The sequence below is a fragment of the Mirounga leonina genome, unplaced genomic scaffold, assembly GCF_011800145.1.
Source record: "Mirounga leonina isolate KUSES-001 unplaced genomic scaffold, KU_Mleo_1.0 Mir_101609, whole genome shotgun sequence".
Taxonomy (NCBI): domain Eukaryota; kingdom Metazoa; phylum Chordata; class Mammalia; order Carnivora; family Phocidae; genus Mirounga; species Mirounga leonina.
Genome location: NW_023270164.1, coordinates 2841320 through 2860900, shown reverse-complemented (window position 1 = coordinate 2860900; position 19581 = coordinate 2841320). Strand labels below are relative to the sequence as shown.

At 39.1% G+C, this 19581-nt stretch overlaps 1 protein-coding gene across 2 annotated transcripts in view; it reads right to left on the bottom strand.

The window, feature by feature from the left end:
* PRRG1 (proline rich and Gla domain 1) overlaps positions 1 to 19581 on the bottom strand; it is a 153391-nt gene that overhangs the window by 90799 nt on the left and 43011 nt on the right. For both annotated transcript variants that reach the window (XM_035002920.1, XM_035002924.1), the window contains exon 2: positions 1226 to 1276. In XM_035002920.1, coding sequence (XP_034858811.1) covers positions 1226 to 1235 — 10 coding nt within the window. In that variant the 5' untranslated portion in view covers positions 1236 to 1276. The remainder of the gene's footprint in view (positions 1 to 1225; positions 1277 to 19581) is intronic.

The window sequence follows — 19581 nt, the reverse complement described above, 5'->3', positions numbered from 1 at the left end:
TCTACCCCTCCCTCCTCCTGCTCATGCGCGCACTCTCTTTCTCTAAAATAAATAAATCTTTTAAAAAAAGGCAGCACCAATGAAAATATACTTATTCAATAAGGACAGCAATGAGCAGATTCCACTGCTCTCTTTTATATACTTTAGTTTTTTTTTTTTTTAAGATTTTATTTATTTATTTGACAGAGAGAGACACAGTGAGAGAGGGAACACAAGCAGGAGGACTGGGAGAGGGAGAAGCAGGCTTCCCGCGGAGCAGGGAGCCCGATGTGGGGCTCGATCCCAGGACCCTGGGATCATGACCTGAGCTGAAGGCAGATGCTTAACGACTGAGCCACCCAGGCGCCCCTATACTTTAGAGTTCTTCACACACTTTTATATGTATCATTACCTTATGCCAACCACAACTTTCCGTGGCTAGAAGTGCAGAATATATAAATCCCACTTGAGAGATGGACAAGCAAATGTAGGGGAACTCTAGGATATGATCAAGGCAGTAGAAGTAGAATTTGAATTCAGGCCTCTAACTCCATGACCAATACTCTTCTCATTATACTACACAACACCAAGTCTCCCTCTGAGGTCCTTTATGCATCTGGTTTTATGGTCTATGTTGATTAGAATTATTTATGGAGTCACTGGTGGCTAGTTAATATTAACAACAAAATGACCTTGAATTTGTCTACTGTCTACTGCTCATAAATAGCCTCATGAGAAAGGAAAAATAAAAGGAATTCATCTAATGGTTCTTAATGCCAGGCTTTAACATTTTAGGGGAAATCAAAACCATTAATAAATCAACCTCACAGATGACTTTTTTAATACTGTCACTAGCTGCATAGCAATATCTTTTTTGTTTGTCTGTTTCTTAATGTCATTATCAACAAGGCTTTGAAACCATTGGAAGCATATGGGTAACTTTGCTAAGAGTTGTCAAGAAGCTGGGATTAGGACAGGTCTATATATAGGGAGCCTTCTCTCCCTATACTGGGAGATGTTCAGAAAAGAGCAGAAGAAAGGAAAACAAAAGACCCTAGCCAATGAGCAGCATGTGGTCTGATGGTCTTTCCCTGCACTGCCCTGCTTCAGACAAAAACTTTCTAACACTAACCAGAAATACAAGTTAGATGTCCACAAAAAAAAACTGAGTTGCAAATTTAATTTCCTGGATACACAGATTAATATGGAGAAAGTATGAATTATTAAAAAGCAAAGAGACACTTACTCCTCCCCATGTTTTCTTGTGGTCTCTGGCAGGTCCCTGGATGATGATTCCCTGTATAAAACACAGCACATACACAGTCAGATTGTGAGTATATCAAGTAAGTTCCATTAAAGCTGATGTGGTCAACATGAGCCATTTCACTTTAGTGCATTCCAATCTTGCCCCCTTACACAAATGTATTCTTCATCACAAATAGGTATCTAACTTCAGAGAACAGAAACAGCATTCTGAAAGCATGGACTCCATCTGTATCAACTTACTATGTCCTTGTTTATCCAGCATTACTTTCTGCCCTTGCCAAATAAAAGTCATCAAACTGGTCACCCGCTTGTTTCTTAGGAAGGCAGTGATATAAACAAAAAATGTTGGACAAAAATGCCAAAAGGCCCAATTTTAATAAGCAAGTGGCATGTTATTAGTTTGCCTATCCCTGGCTTCTCTTCAGTATTGTTCTGTGACAAATCCAATATACCCTTTACAGTGTAACATTTTCCTGAATGGTGTCAAATAGCAGTACCCCTAATTAAATTATCCCTGAAGCAAAGCAGCCCACAGAGCTATTACCAATAAACAGTATGAATCAATAACCATGAATTACTGACAACAGAAATTTTGTAGGGAAAAAACCACATAATCCAAATGTAGGTATGCATGGAGGAATAGCAATTCTGTTTTTAAAAGATGAAAATACATACACAGAAGCTAATTCATACCATAATGCTTCATTTTCTTACAGAGTTCAATCATAGAATTACCACACATTTATTACTCACCTGCCACATTCCCAACATGGAGCTAAGCACCAGAGGCAAAATTATAAGACATAATCTATCCATCCATTAAGGAATGTATAACCTACTTGAAGTTAAGCATATAGGGGAGAATGATATCATCAAGATGGCCATATAGGTCATTCCCAACTATAGTCCCCCTCACGAGAAGACCAACTGGCAACTATCCATAGAAAAAAACATCACTGTGAAAATCCGACATTAGAAGGGTAAGAGGACGGGACACACTCTGACCCCATTGCCCATCCCCTACAGTGCCACATTGAGAGGGCTTCCCCCCACCACCTCTGCCCAGGGACTATGGTTTCTACAGTGGGAAGAGAGAGCCCAAGGCAGACACCTAGCTCCTTCAGCACATGGGACCCCTTTGCAGGAAGCCCACTCATATCTTGCCTCATAGGGGTCAGTGGAAGAATCTGTAGGGCTTGACCACTGGGGATCAGCTAGAGATGGAGAAGGGGGTAGAGCTTATAGCAGGTCTTAGCAGATGGCATTCCTGCTTGCAGCAACACTGCTGAGCAGAGATCCCAGCAAGCACCTCTGGCCATCTACAGAGTTGAGCCAGTGGTCCCCTCTGGCTAGGGAACTTGGTTGGCAGTTTTGCATGATTTGGATCCCCAGTCAATGGGCCATACTGGTAGGGGAGCCTGTTCTACCACCCTGCCCAAGAAGGGAAGCAAATTCCCAGCCGCACCCTAGTGCTGAGCAAAGCCTCCAGCTCTGCCCATCCAGGAGGCCCAGCCAGAGAACTACAGCAGCCACAGAGCTCATCCTATAGCCCTGGCTCAGTCAGGGAGTAAAGCCAGCAGCCATGCCCAACAGTTCAGCATAGCCTCTGGTCCCACATAACCAAGGAGCCTGAGCAGTGACCTGGGAAACGTGGGGGCAAAGCCTATTGTACTGTGAGACACAGCCCAGCCTACAATCCCATCCAGTCATGGAGCTCAGCCTACAACCCTGATAAGCAGAGGAGCCCAGACTACTGGCCCTGCCCAATTGTTGAACATAGCCTGTAGCCTTGCCAAGGCAAGAAACCAAGCCGGTAACCCCACCCAATCAAGGAGCATTGCCTGTGACCCCACCAAACAAGGAAGTCTAGCCAATGACCTTGCCTACCAGGTGAGCACAGCCCATGGATTACATGATCAGGAAGATGAGCATGCAGCCCCATTCAACTTCAGGACACAAACTGTGGGCCCTTTGTAAACACAGACTTCAGCCAGTGGCACCATCTGGTTGTGGAGAACAATCCAAGGCCCCATACAATGAGGGGTGATTGCGGAGCCCAGCCTGTAGCCCTGTCCAATCAAGGAGTTCAACCAGTGGTGCCACCCTGCCAGGGAACACAGCCTGGGACTTTGACCAACCAGAGGTGATTGCAGAGCCCAGCTAGTGTCCCCACCTGATTTCAGAGCACAATCAACAGCCCCACCCAAACAAAGAGATGGTTATCCACTGATCCTGCTTGAACATGGAGCCCAGTCAACAGGCCCACCCAACTGTGGAGCCCAGCCAGCAGCATCCCCCCAACCTCAGAACATGGACAATGGCCTCACCCAACTAGAAACCCCAGTAGCAAGCCCTGCCTTCCCACAGAGGCTACCAGATGACCTGTCCAGTACCCCCGAGCTATAGTGACTGGTGAAGGTCTTTCCCTGCTAAAGTGAACATGTAAAGTCTGAAAGAGGAGACTGCTTAAGCAAATGCAGAGACACCAATGCAAAGAATCAAGAATCATGAAGAAACAGGTAAACATGACACCACCAAAGGAAACTATAAAGCTTCAATAAGTGACCCTAACAAAACAGAGATCTATAGATTGCCTGAAAAAGAATTCAGAATAATCCTCTTAAAGAACTGTAGTAAACTTTAAGAAAACACAGACAGCTAAATGAAATTAGGAAAACAATGCTATGAACAAAATGAGAAGTGCAACAAAGAAAGAGAAACCATCAAAATCAGAAATCTTAGAGCTAAAAATACAACTGCAGAATTCAATAGAACAGAATGGCTTACCTATCAATAATTGTTTTTTTTTAAGATTTTATTTATTTATTTGAGAGAGAGAATGAGAGAGAGCACATGAGAGGGGGGAGGGGCAGAGGGAGAAGCAGACTCCCTGCCGAGCAGGAAGCCCGATGTGGGACTCGATCCAGGGACTCCAGGATCATGACCTGAGCCGAAGGCAGTCGCTTAACCAACTGAGCCACCCAGGCACCCTCAATAATTATTTTTTAATGTAAATGGATTAAATTCACCAATTAAAAAACACAGAATGGCTGAATGGATAAAAAACAGGATCCAAATGACATATTGTCTACAAAAAAACTTACTTTAAGGACACATATAAAATGAAGTGAAGAGATAGAAACAGATATTTCAAGCAAATGGTAACCAAAAGAAAGTATGGATAGCTATACTTGTTATCAGACAAGATAGACTTAAAGCTAAAAATGGTCACAAGAGACAAAGAAGGTCATTTAATTATAAATATTTATTCACCCAACATTGAAACATGTAAATACATAAAGCAGATGCTAACACAACTAAAAGGAGAAATAAACAGCAATACAATAATAGTTGGGGATTTTAATATCCACTGTCAGTGATTGATAGGTCATATAAACAGAATCAATCAGGAAACAGCAGACTTAAATAACATTATAGACCAAAGGGATCAGATCATATGGCAGGCCACAAGTCTCAACAAATTCAAAGAAACAAATATATCAACTACCTTTTACAACCACAGTGGTATGAAATGAGAAATCAAAAATGGGGAGGAAAGCTGAAAAATTCTCGTACATGGGAGTTAAATAACATACCTCTGATTGACAATGGACCAAAGAAGAAAGCAAAAGGAAAATTAAAAAAAAAAAAAAAAAAAAATCTTGAGACATAAAAAAATAGAAACACAACATAAGAAAAACAATGGGATGCAGGAAAAGCAGTTCTAAGAGGGAAGTTTATAGCAGTGAACTTTCAAGGAAAAAAAAGAAAAACAAGTCCAAAGTTAGTAGAAGAAATAAATACTAAGTATTAGAGCAGAAATAAAAGATAAGAAAATAGAAAAGATTAACAAAACTAAGAGTTGGTTCATTAAAAAGATGAACAAAATGGACAAATCTTTAGCTAGACCAAGAAAAAATAAGATCAGAAATGAAAGAGGATGCATTACAAGTAATACCACAAATACAAAGGAAAATGAGACTACTACAATTATACACCAATAAATTGGACAACCTAGAAAAAATTGATACATTCCTAGAAACATATAACCCACCAGCTAAATCATGAAGAAATAGAAAATCTGAACAGACTAATAATGAGTAAGGAGATAGAATCAGTAATCAAAAACCTCCCAACAAAGAAAAATCCTGGACTAGATGGTTTCCCCAGTGAATTCTAACATTTAAAAATAGAAAATCTGAACAGTCTAATAATGAGTAAGGAGATAGAATCAGTAATCAAAAACCTCCCAACAAAGAAAAGTCCTGGACTAGATGGTTTCCCTGGTGAATTCTAACATTTAAAGAAGAATTAATGCCAGTCCTGTTCAAACTCTACAAAAAAAAAAAAAAAAAAAAGATAAAAATCATATAATCATCTCAGTAGATGCAGAAAAAGCATTTGATAAAATTCAACATTCATTCATGATAAAAAAAAAACTCTCAAGGAATTGGGTACAGAAGGAATATACCTCAAAATAATAAAGGCCATACAAGAGAAGCCCACATCATAACATCATACTTAATGATGAAAGGTTGAACGCTTTTCCTCTACGATCAGGAATGGTCTTAGATTCCCAAGGATGCCCACATTCCCCACTCCTACCCAACATAGTACTGAAGTCCTAACCAGAGCAATCAGGCAAGGAAAAAAAAAAGGCATCTAACTCAGAAAGGAGTAAGTAAAATTCTCCCTGGGTGCAGATGATATGATCTTATATACAGAAAATCCTAAAAATTCTACTAAAAAAAAAAATTGTCAGAATAAAAGATTTCAGTAAAATTGCAGGATACAAAATTAACATACAAAAATAAGTTGTTTACAGAGCCTAACAATGAACTGTCTGAAAAATAAAGAATAACCCCACTTGTAATAGCATCAAAAAGAAAATAAAAATACTAAGAATAAATTTAACCAAGGAGGTGAACAATCTATGCACTGAAAACTGTGTAAGATGTTCATGAAAGTAATAGAAAAACAAATAAATGGAAAAATATCCCATGCTCATGGATTGGAAGAACTAATATTGTTAAAAATGTCCATACTACCAAAAGCCATCTATAGATTCAACACAATCCCTATCAAGATTCCAATGGCAATTTTTACAGAAATAGAAAAAACAATCCTAAAATTTGTATAGAACCACAAAAGACCCTGAATAGCCAAAGCAATCCTGAGAAAGAACAAAACTAGAGACATCACACTTCCTGATTGCAAACTATATTACAAAACTACCGTGATCAAAACAGTATGATACTGGCATAAAAACAGACCAAAGAACAGAATCCCAAATGCAGAAATAAACCCAGGCATATAAAATCAACTAATATTCACTTGACAAGGGAGCTGAGAAAACTCAATGGGGAAAAGACAGTCTCTTCAATAAACAGTGCTGGGAAAACTAGATACTCACATGTTAAAGAATGAAATTGGACCCCTGTCTTAGACCACTGACAAAAATTAACTCAAAATGGATTAAAGACTGAAATGTAAGACCTGGAACCATAAAACTCCTGGAAGAACAAAGGGAAAAAAAGCTCCCTGAAACTGGTCTTGGAAATGATTTTTTGGATATGACAACCAAAAACACAAGCAACAAAAGCACATATAAATGAGATTACACCAAACTAAAAAGCTTCTGCGCAGCAAAAGAAATGATCAACAAAATGCAAAGGCAACCTAGGGAATGTAAGAGTATATTTGGAAACCACATATCTGATAAGGCATTAATATCCAAAATACAGAATGAACTCATGCAACTCAATAGCAAAAAAACAACCAAATTTAAACATGGGCAATGGACCCAAGTACACATTTTTCAAAATAAGACATACAAATGGCTAAGAGGCACATGAAAAGGTGCTTAAGATAACTAATCATCAGGGAAATGCAAATCAAAACCAAAATGGTATATCACCTCACACCTGTTAGGATGTCTATTATCAAAAAGACAAAAGATAACAAATGCTAGCAAGGATGGGAGGAAAGGGAATCCTTGTACCCTGCTGGTGGTAATGTAACCTGGTACAGCCACTATAGAAAACAGTAAGGAAGTTGCTCAAGAAATTAAAAAAATAGAATTGCTGGGGCACCTGGGTGGTTCAGTCAGTTAAACATCTGCCTTTGGCTCAGGTCATGATCTCAGGGTCCCAGATTCGAGCCCCGCATCGGGCTCCCTGCTCAGCGGGGAGTCTGCTTCTCCCTCTGTCCCTCCCCCTGCTCATGCTCTAAGTAAATAAATAAAATCTTTAAAAAAAAGTAGAACTGCTATATGATCCATCAATTTCACTTTAGTATATATATCTGAAAGAAATGAAATCAGTATTTGGAAGAGATTTCTATACCACCATGTTCACTGCAGCATTATTTACAATAGTCAAGACATAGACAAAAATCCACTGACAGATGAATGAAGAAAATGTGACATATATACACACACCCACACAATGGAATATTATTCAGCCACAAAAAAGGAAATTCTGCCATTTGCAACAACACAGATGAACCCTGAAGGCATTATGCTGAGTGGAATACGTCAGACACTGAAAGACAAATACTGTGTGATCTCATTCATATGTGGAAGCTTAAAAAAAAAACCCATAAAAATAGACAGTAGACGGTTGTTGCCAGGGGCAGGGGGAAGGGGGGTGTGGTCAAAAGGTACCAACTTCCAGTTTTAAGATGAATACGTTCTGGGGTATAAAGTACAGCACGGTGACTATGGTTATCAATGCTGTACTGTATATTTGAAAGATATTAAGTGAGTAGATATTAAAAGTTCTCGACAAACACAATTTTTTTTTCAGTGAGTAAAGTGATAGAAGTTTATTAAATGAAGATACAGAAAAAGCTCTCAAGAGTGAGAGGGGTCCCTACAGGGTTGCCAGCGAGAGCTTTTAGGGTTGATCTTTTATAAAAAGCTAACCAGGGAACTTAAATCCTTTTAACATCTCTATTGATAACACCTTCAATGGCTTACTTCTGTTTTAGGGGCTGGTTATTCTTTGTTGGTCACAGGTGATTATCATAAAGACACCCATCCCACATACCTAGGGCAGGGACACACACAAAAAATTAAAACTATGTGAGGTGATCTGTTAGCTAACCTTTTGTGTTAATCACTTCACAACATACATGCATCAAATCAACACATCATATACTTTAAACTTACACAACGCTCTATGTCAGTTATATCTCAAAAAAGCCATGAAAAAAAAAAAGAAGTTAAGCATATATGAAACAGAGACAATTAGAGAATATATATGAAACTGAGACCTGATAACTAGTTGTGTGACACTGGAAAATAATTTTCTATCTCAAATTCCTTACAAATGAAGGGCACTGAACTACATGTGCTTCCCAAATTGTCCTCCACAGAAAGTTAAAAAGTGCATTATTCGAAACCAGGGCTCTGATCAAATAAATGTAAGAAATGCTGTGTTAAAGTTAAATGGGTTTATTATAAGACTTTTCAGAGCCTTAAAAATGCTAATTAGCAATGTGATCAAAGTACAGTCTCTCAGCGTATTTGGCTACATAATCCTTTTTGTAAGTAATCAATGTTTCTCAGGAGTCCTATTTTTGGAGCTCAGTTTGGGAAACTGGACAAGGTAACTACTAAACCCTCTTGCAGCTCTGAAATTTCATCATTTTCTAACAAGGTAGTAATTGTATGGAACAAAATTAACATAAAGTGAATGAAGAAAGAAGTCAGGGGGGTTAGATTCTCCGAGAATTTTTAAACCAAAAGGAACTTTAGAAATCATCTAATGGTTTCTCTCATTACCCCCCCCCTTTTATTTAAAGTTGCAAACCACCGTCAAAAAATCTTACACAGAACACCAATACATAAAATGGGCTAGGGCCAAACTCTGCAGGTTCACTTGAGGAGGATGGCTGTAGTCCCACCCACTAGGATTTCTCCTTCAGGCAGCCTAGATAAACTCATCAGAAAGCCAGCACCACAGGAAGCAGAGTCTGAAATCTAGTGACCCCCTGATCCTTCAGATGAAGCTATTCGTGGAAGGCTCTAGGAAAGAGCTGGAACTCTCATACATATTCATAGGAAGGTCTTTTACCCTTCCCAAGTATCATCTTAACTTTCACTGTAATCCCTCCAAGTCAGATAAATAAAATAAGTATTATGTAAAGAGAACTATAAAACTGTCCTCAGTCCAGGAAAAACCATATGAAAGTTAATGTACTAAAATGCAATCCCTGTATGAGAAATCATGAAAGAGTTAAGCAGAGGAGTCATATGGCTAAATTTGGATTTTGAGAAGATAGCTCTGATGGCAGTAGGGAAAGGAGATCTGACTGGTGAGAGTACAGTGATATCAGAGATGCTAGGTAAATCTGGCAGGCCTTCTTGTATTTTATTTCTTCTTTAATATTTAATAAAGCCTTTTTGAAAAGAATCCAGCCCCCTGCATTTGTGTTAGAGGAACCACAAAGGAAAGGTTTGTCAGGCATGGGCCAGGACTTTCAAAGAGGACTTGCCTCTCTGGAGGTCAACATGGTGGAGGACAGGCATCAAAAAGCAGCCCTCTTCCAGGGCAAGATGAAACTAAGGAGTCAAAAATCAGTATCACCTGTCAGCTGCCTCACCTAGTGGTCCAGGAACAAACCTCCAAAGATCAGAATCTTGTTTTAAAAAAGACAACTTCCTTACAGAGATAAGAGGTTTCAAGGCCTACTGTCAACATTACTCCCAAACCCTGAACTCCCCCAGTCCCAGGTTACCACCATGCTTCTGATGCCAGGGTGTAGCCTGCTCTTTCCACTCTATTCTCTTTTTTCAGGTGTGTGTGTGTGTGTGTGTGTGTGTTCGTTCATTCTAGTGGGGGGTGTGTTGTGTGTGTGTTCAATCTAGTTTTTATACCTCTCTAAGTAGGAGTATTTGTCAAACTTGATTCTCAGGTCCCCATCCCAAACTAAAGCATCACTTCTAGAGTAATGGCAACACGCTTTAAAAACAAACAAAAAACAACTACAGCAGAGCAGCTGTTAGCCAGACATTAGGAAATAAAAATCACTATTCCATGGATTTACCCAGCCTGGCATTAAACACTCTCTATAACCAGGTTCCACCTTTCTTAACAGTTACACCACACTCTGGCCAAATCGGCCTCCACCCATCCCTTAAATATGCTTTAAACTGTTCCAACTCTATGCCTCTGCGCTTTTCCTCTGCATTATCAACACCTACTAAAATTCCAGTCATCCTTCAATATCAGTGAAGCATTTCTTCATTACCTGAACAGGAAGTAATCTTTTTCCTTTATACTCTTATACAATATGGAATTTAGGTGCTATCTCATACAGATGTGCATCTATTACAGTATCTCTCAGACTGTCTAATTCCCAGAGGGTAAGCAATTTGTCTTCTACATCTTGTCTAGTTTATGCAGGGCACTAGATCATTCCCGATGAGGGTTCTAGTGGCCTACACAAACCAGGCTTAGGGGAAGCTCTCATATCAAGTGTATTTAGGACACATCATGCTTCCCTAAGTTTTCCTTAGTATAGATCACTGCATCAAATTACAGTCATTTACATACCACCTTAATCAATTTCATGATTCTTGCTAGATGCATTTATCATGTATGCTTCCTTCCTGGTTTTTTACTTCAGTGTCCACTTTAGCCCTGTCCTATAAAATAGTAGAGGAAAGCATGGGTTCGATTATGTTTTATTTTTCTAATGCATATGAAATGTGTAACTATTAAAATATCAAACTTTTCCAGGATTTCCTACAGTTATTTTGCATATCACAAGCAGTATGCTTTGTGGAACAACGTTCATTCCTATGGTTAATTTAAAAGTACTTATTGTCTTTTCCTTGCCAGGCACTGCTCTACTCTTTAGGACAGTTGTTCTCAACTAAGGGTAATTTTCTCCCCACAGGACATTTGGCAATGTCTAGAGATATTTTCATTTGTCACAACTGGGGAGGAGTGCTACTAGCATCTAGTGGCCTGAGGCCAGAGATACTGCTAAACATCCTACAATACACAGAAGAGCCCTCCCACAACAAAGAATTATTCAGTCCAAATGTCAATAGTGTCAATAGTGTCAAGGATGAGAAACCTTGCTTTAGAGAAACAGTGGCAAAGAAAAGAGACAAATGCTCTGCTTTTCTAGAATTTACAATCCAATTACCCTCAAATTTGGGTAAAGTAGTATAGAGCAGATTCAGCACATCCTTTCAATTCAACATATACTGGGTGACGACTCAAACACACATTGTATTTCTCCTACTTGCCTAGGTGCTGGGGATACAGCAGTAAACAAAAGACAAAAAAATCCCTGCTCTCGTGAAAGTTACAATCTAGATGGAAAGAACTAATTAACCTGTGCTTGTTTATTTAAACAAAGAAAAATGTCCCACATGTCAAATCGTGACAAATAGTGGTACATACCAAGGAGAAAAAAATAAGACAGGAAAGGAAGGCAAAAATTATTTAAAGATGATTGTCTATGTAAGACACGTACTTTTTAAAAAAGATTTTATTTATCTATTTGAGAGGGAGAGAGAGGGAGAAAGAGAGCACAAGTAGGCGAGAGGAGCAGAGGGAGAGGGAGAAGCAGGCTACCCGCTGAGCAGGGAATCAATCCCAGGACCCCAGGATCATGACCTGAGCTGAAGGCAGATGCTTAACCGACTAAGCCACCCACGCACCCCTCTATTTTTAACTATTTGAGGAACCTCCACACTGTTTTCCAGAGTAGCTGTACCAGCATGCATTCTCACCAACAGTTTAAGAAGGTTCCCCTTTCTCCACAAACTTGCCAACATCTGTTTCCTGACTTGTTAATTTTAGCCATTCTGACTGGTGTGAGGTGGTATCTCATTGTGGTTTTGATTTGTATTTCCCAGATGCCAAGTGATGTGGAGTATTTTTTCATGTCTGTTGGCCATTTGTATGTCTTCATTGGAGAAATGTCTGTTCATATCATCTGCCCATTTCTTGACTGGATTCTTTGTTTTTTGGGTGTTGAGTTTGATAAGCTCTTTACAGATCTTGGATACTAGCCCTTTATCAGATAGGTCATTTGCAAATACCTTCTCCCATTCCGTAGGTTGCCTTTTAGTTTTGTTGACTGTTTCCTTTGCTGGGCAGAGGCTTTTTATCTTAATAAAGTCCCACTGGTTCCTTTTTGCTCTTGTTTTCCTTACCTTTGGAGACGTGTCTAGCACAAAGTTGCTGAGGCTGAGGTCACAGAGGTTGCTGCCTGTGTTCTCCTCTAGGATTTTGATGGACTCCTGTCTCAGTTTAGGTCTTTCACCCATTTTCGGTTTATCTTTGTGTATGTTGTAAGAAAATGGTCCAGTTTCATTCTTCTATATATGGCTAACCAATTTTCCTAGCACCATTTATTGAAGACACTGTCCTTTTATAACTGGGTATTCTTTCCTGCTTTGTCAAAGATTAGTTAGCCATAGAGTTAAGGGTTCATTTCTGGGGTCTCTATTCTGTTCCATTGACTTATGTGTCTGTTTTTGTGCCAGTACCATACTTTCTTGATGATTACAGCTTTTTTTTAAAAAAGATTTTATTTATTTATTAGACAGAGAGAGAGAGACAGTGAGAGAGGGAACACAAGCAGGGGGAGTGGGAGAGGGAGAAGCAGGCTCCTCGCCGAGCAGGGAGCCTGATGCGGGACTCGATCCAGGGACTCCAGGATCATGACCTGAGCCGAAGGCAGTCGCTCAACCAACTGAGCCACCCAGGCGCGCTGGCCCTGGACTGTTGTTTGTTTGTGAGATTTTTGATTACTGCTTCAATTTCCCTGCTGGTTATTTATTCAGATTTTCAATTTCTTCATGTTTCAGTTTTGGTAGTTTATAAGTAAAATGCATCCATTTCTTCCAGATTGCCTAATTTGTTGGCATACAGTTGCTCATAATATGTTCTTAAAATTGTTTGTATTTCCTTGGTGTTGGCCGTGATCTCTCCTCCTTCATTCATGATTTTATTAATTTCAGTCTTTTCTCTTTTCTTTTCGATAAGTCTGGCCAGGGGTTTATCGATCTTATTCTTTCAAAGAACCAGCTTCTAGTTTCATTGATCTGTTCTACTGTTCTTCTGGTTTCTATTTCACTGATTTCTGCTCTAATCTTTATTAGTTCTCTTCTCCTGCTTGGTTTAGGTTTTATTTGCTGTTCTTTCTCCAGCTCCTTTAGGTGTAAGGTTAGCTTGTGTATTCAAGACTTTTCTAATTTTTTGAGAAAGCCTTGTATTGCTATATACTTCCCTCTTAGGACCACCTTTGCTGTATCCCAAAGGTTTTGAACAGTTGTGCTTTCATTTTCATTTGTTTCCATGAATTTTTTAATTCTTCTTTAATTTCCTGGTTGACCCATTCATTCTTTAGTAGGGTGCCCTTTAACCTCCATGTGTTTTGAGTTCCTTCCAAATTTCCTCTTGTGATTGAGTTCTAGTTTCAAAGCACTGTAGTCTGAAAATATGCACGGAATAATCCCAATCTTCTGCTATCAGTTGAGACCGGATTTGTGACCCAGTATGTGATCTATTCTGGAGAATGTTCCATGTGCACTCGAGAAAATGTGTATTCTGTTGCTTTAGGATGGAATGCTCTGTATATATCTGTGAAGTACAACTGGTCCAGTGTGTCATTCAAAGCCCTTGTTTCCTTGTTGCTCTTCTGCTTAGATGGTTTGTCCATTGCTGTGAGGGGGATGTTGAAGTCCCCTATTATTATTATTATCAATGTGTTTCTTTAATTTGGTTGTTAATTGGTTGATATAATTGGCTGTTCCCAAGTTAGCATAAATATTTATAATTGTTATATCTTCTTGTTGGATGGATCCTTTAAGTATGATATAGTGTCCCTCTTCATCACTTACTAAAATCTTTGGTTTAAAATCTAATTTGTCTGATAAGAGGATTGCTACCCCAGCTTTCTTTTGAGGTCCATTAGCATGGTAAATGGTTCTCCACACCCTCAGTTTCAATCTGGAGGTGTCTTTAGGTCTAAAATGAACTCCTGCAGCCAGCATATGGATGGGTCTTGTTTTTTTTTAATCTGATACCCTGTGTCTTGATGGGAGCATTAGCCCACTTACCTTCAGAGTAACTATTGAAAGATATGAATTTAGTGCCATTGTATTACCTGTAAAGTCCCTATTTCTGTAGATTGTCTCTGTTTCTTTCTGGTCTATGTTACTTTTGGGCTCTCTTTTCACTTACAGGATCCCCTTTAATATTTCTTGCAGGGCTCGTTTAGTGATCATAAAGTCTTTTGGTTTCTGTTTGTCCTGGAAGCTCTTTATCTCTCCTTCCATACTGAATGACAGCCTTGCTGGATAAAGTATTCTTGGCTGCACATTCTTCTCATTTAGTACCCTGAATATATCATGCCAGCCCTTTCTGGTCTGCCAGGTCTCTGTGGATAGGTCTGCCAGTCTAATGTTCCTACCCCTGTAGTTTAGGAACCTCTTGTCTCGGCTGCTTAGAGGATTTTCTATGTATCTGAAATTTGCAAGCTTTATTATTATATGTCGGGGTGATGATCTATTTTAATTGATTTTTGAGGGGGTTCTCTCTACCTCTTACACTTGAATGCCTGTTTCCTTCCCCAGATTAGGTAAATTCTCAGCTATTATTTGCTCAAATATACCTTCTGCAGCCCCCCTCTCTTTCTTCTTCCTCTGGGACCCCAATAATTCTAATATTGCTTTGCTTTGTGGTATAACTGATTTCTCAAAGACTTCCTTCATGGTCTATTAGTTTGTTTGGTTTTTTTCTGTCTTTCCCTCTGCTTCCTTCCTTTGCATCATCTTGTCTTCTATGTCACTCTCTTCTGCCTCATTTACCCCAGCTGTTACAGCATCCATTTAAAATGCATCTCAGTTAGAGCATTTTTAATTTTGGCCTGATTAGATCTCATTTCTGCACTAAGAGTGTCTTTTATGCTTTTTTCAAGCCCAGCTAGTAACTTTATAATCATTATCCTGAATTCCAGCTCTGACATTTTACTTATATCCATATCGATTAGATCTGTGCCAAGAGTATTAGCTCTGGTTCCTTCTTTTTTTGTGACTTTCTCCTTCTAGTCATTTTGCCTAGAGAAGAATGGAGGAACGAGACAACAAAATCAAAAATATCAACCATGACCCAAGCGAAATACACACTAGACAAATCCAAAGGGGTCAGAAACCAGAAAAGGAAAAAAAGAAAAAGGGAAAAAAGAGAATAATCTCCCAGGTGGACAAAACTGGGTGATCTGGGTGTATTTTGGTCTGTAGGTTAGAATACATTAAATCCCAAAATTGTAAAGACAGCAAAACTTATGTATATATATATACAAAAATAAAACTGAATACAGCAAAAGGAAGCCAAAAATGAAGAATACATTTATAAAATGTAAATGTAAAAAAGGAAGTTTAAAAAAGACTTAAAAACAAAGAGTTGATAAAATAAGAAACTAGTTGAAAAGGAAAATTTTAAACTGAAAGGTCAAAGAATCATGAGAAAAAACCTCAAATTCTATATACTATTTTCCCCTAGCACTGGAGTTTTGCAGTTCTGTGTGCTCCGTAAACTTGGTATCCGCCTGATGTTCCAGCTGGTCTTCTGGGGGAGGGGCCTGCTGTGCTGATTCACAGGTGTCTTAGCCTGGGTGGAGTTGCACTGCCCCTTGCCAGGAGGCCAGGCTCAGTGTAAGCTTCTTAGGGTTGCTCTGTGTGGCTTCTGTTCCCTGAAGGCTTTCTGCGCTACTTTAGAGGATGAAAATTTAAAAAATGGCCCTGCCCCAATCTCTATCCCCAGAGCCAAAAGATCGGGGCCCCCTCTCTTCAGTAAACCCTCAGGGAAAATCAGTCTTCACTTTTATGTGCACCAAACTCTGCAGACTCCTGCGCTGCGTAACCACATGGATCCTGGGGTGGGGGGTTGGGGGAATTGCCACGGTTCTGCTGCTTGGCAGAAAGCTGTCATTTGATCCTTCCACAGTTGTGGTTTCTTGCTGAGAGCCCACTCTTGGGCTCACTCCTGGGAACTCTGCCGGCTCAGGAACCCCCTGGCCCCGTTCTTTCTGTGACCCTGGAGATCCTGAGACCACACTATCCCTCCTAGGATTCTGCCCCGCTTTGCTACCTGAGTACCTTTCAGGCAGGGAAGTCTCTCACTGGGGCAGACTTCTAGAAGTTCCAGTTTTACATTCCAGGGCTATATCACTTTCTGGAAACTGGCTTACTGAGGTTCCCTCCAGCGCCATTTATCTCCCAACATATCCCCTCAGATTCACTTCTCCACACCTCCTACCTTGCAAAGAGTGGGTGCTTTTCTATTTGTAGGATTCCAGCAATTCTTTTCTTACATCTCAGTTTGAATTCATAGGTGTTCAGAATGATTTGATAGTTATCTAGCTAAATTCAAGGGACTAGCTGAAATGAGGTTCCCTACTCCTCTGCCATCTTGCCTCCCCCCTCCTTAGCTCAATCTAACATAACCAATCAGTAAGACCTACTCAGTCTTCCTTTATTGTATCTCTAATGACTGATCCCAGTCTTTCCATACTCATCACTACAAAATCTAGTATTTCTTCAAGTTAATAGTAGTTTCCCAAGGACAGAAAATATCTTAATTCTCTGAATCTTTCATAGAATACATACTTAGTTTGTATAAAAGGAATAGCTATTATACATGTGTAACCACTATTATCTAAGTGATCACTAATGACTTTCAATGTAGACATGTAAGTGGCATTTTAACATAGTTGGGATTTTTTTTAAACATCCTATTTTAGGTACTTCTCAGCATATAAAATGTCCTAAAGATATTACTTAAATACTAAAAGATCCTAATATTAAGTACATACCTTTCCTCACCTTTAGTAAGGAGCTCACAGGGATGTGATACAGGAGCAAAAGGAAGAGGTAAGTGCTGGTAGGATATTAGAACACAGGGCCCCATCAACGCATAGTTTTGATATTATCAGAAGCTTGACAACCTAAGCTTTTAGCAATAACAACCCATGAAAATAATAACAGCAGACAGTAACATAGTGCCTGGTTGGTTATCACATTAGTATGTACATTAATTCCTTTAATCTTTGCAATCTTATGAGTTAGGTATAGTACTATCATTAGTACCAGAGGTACAGATAAAAAATTTGATGCAGGGCGCCTGGGTGGCTCAGTTGGTTAAGCGACTGCCTTCAGCTCAGGTCATGATCCCAGGGTCCTGGGATCGAGTCCCACATCAGGCTCCCGGCTCAGCGGGGAGTCTGCTTCTCCCTCTGACCCTCTCCCCTCTCATGCTGTTTCTCTCCAGCTCACTCTCTAATAAATAAATAAATAAATAAATAAAATCTTAAAAAAAAATTTGATGCAAAGTAGTTAAGCAATTTGCTCAAAGTCATACGGTTTGTAAAGTGGCAGAGCTAAGATTCTAATCCAGGCAATCTCGCTTGCACATTCTTAACTGGGGAGGGAGAGATTTCTTTCTCCAAATGGGGTGAGACTTTTACAATCTAAACAACAAATTAGACCTATCTGTGAGAAACTTGTACATATGGATTTTAAAGACATTTTACACATGTAAATAAAGCTTTTCAGCCATTAAAAAGGGTGAGACGAGGAAACTTTTTAGAGTGATAGATTACTCATTACCTTGACTGTGATGACAATTTCATGGGTGTATACATATACAAAACCTTATCCAATTGTACACTTTAAATATGTGCATGTATGTCAATTTTGTATGTCAATTATACCCCAAAAAAGCTATACACAAAAAGGATGAAATAGAACTATAGATGAGCCAATCATTAGGAAAAAAAAGGATGCCCACGATATATTGAGTGGAGAAAACAATTATGAGAATGTTTGTGATATAATTTGCTTAATACATGTAAACACATGTAAAAACATACTTTATACATACATACACACACTGTTACCTGTGGGTTTTATTTTTTTAGTCTGTGTTAACAGAATAGAATATAGGTAATATTTTTTTAGTCTGAGGTTTTCTGTCAACAGAAAGGTTGCAGAGCCACCTTGAAAGAGATCCTCCAGCCCCATTCAAGCCTTCACATGACTGTAGGCCTGCAGGCCATCTTAACAGCAACTTCATGAGAGACCCTGACCCAAAACCACCCAGCTTATTGGCTCCTCCACTGCTGACTCTCAGAAACTATTTGAGATAATAAATGTTCATAATTTTAAGCTGCCAGGTTGGGGTATAATTTGTTATATAGCAGTAGATAAGTAATATAGTATTTATCACTCTTATATAAGAAATAATCAAGATATAACATACATACAGAAAATTGTACAAATTATAAGTACACTCCAAATTGAATTTTCATAAAGTGAGCACACCCATGTAACTAGTACCCACATCATGACACAAAGCAGAACATTACCAGCACCCCAAAGAAGAACTCCTTGTGCCCCCTGTCTGGTCACTATCTCCCAAAAAGGGTAGCCACTAGCCTGATTTCTTGTATCAGAAATGAGATTTGGAGTGCTTGAGTGGCACAGTCAGTTAAGCCTCTGACTTTTGTTTTCGGCTTAGATCATGACCTCAGCGTCCTGGAATCAAGCCCCTTGTCAGGCTCCATGCTCAGTGCAGAGTCTGCTTGAGATTCTCTCTCTCTCTCCTTCTGCCCCTCCCACTCGTGCTCTTTCTCGCTAAAATAAATAAATCTTTTTTAAAAAAAATAAATAAAATGAGGTTTGCATGTTTGTGAACTTCATATGAATGGAATCATAGTGTATACTCTTGGATCTAGCTTCTTTTGCTCAACATGTCTGTAAGGTTCATCCATATCTCTGCATTAGTTATAATTCATTCATTCTTGCTACTGATTCCATATTAGGTATATATCCCCATCAATGTATTCATTTTATCATTTGATGGACATTTGGGTTGTCTTGGGCTTAGGTTTATTAGAAACAATGCTGTGAACATTCCTGTACCTGTCTTTTTATGAACCTATATCCCTATTTCTATTGTGTATATTCCTAGAAGTGGAATTATTGGGTCATAGGGATGCCTATATTCAGCTCTACTCATTACCTGATAAACACTTTTCCAATGTGGTTGTACCAGTATACATTCCCAACAGCAGTACAATGGAGTTCTAGTTGCTCCACATTCTTACAGACTCTTGGTATTGTCTTTTTTGTCTTTGCTATTCTGATGGGTGTTAATGGTATTTTGTGCATTTTCCGAATGAGTGAAGTTGAAAATCTTTTTGTACATTAACTGGCCATTGGACATCTTTTTTTGAAATGCCTGTTCCAAGTCTTTTGTTCATTTAAAGAAATATTACTTTTAAGATCAGCAAAATGCCATGACA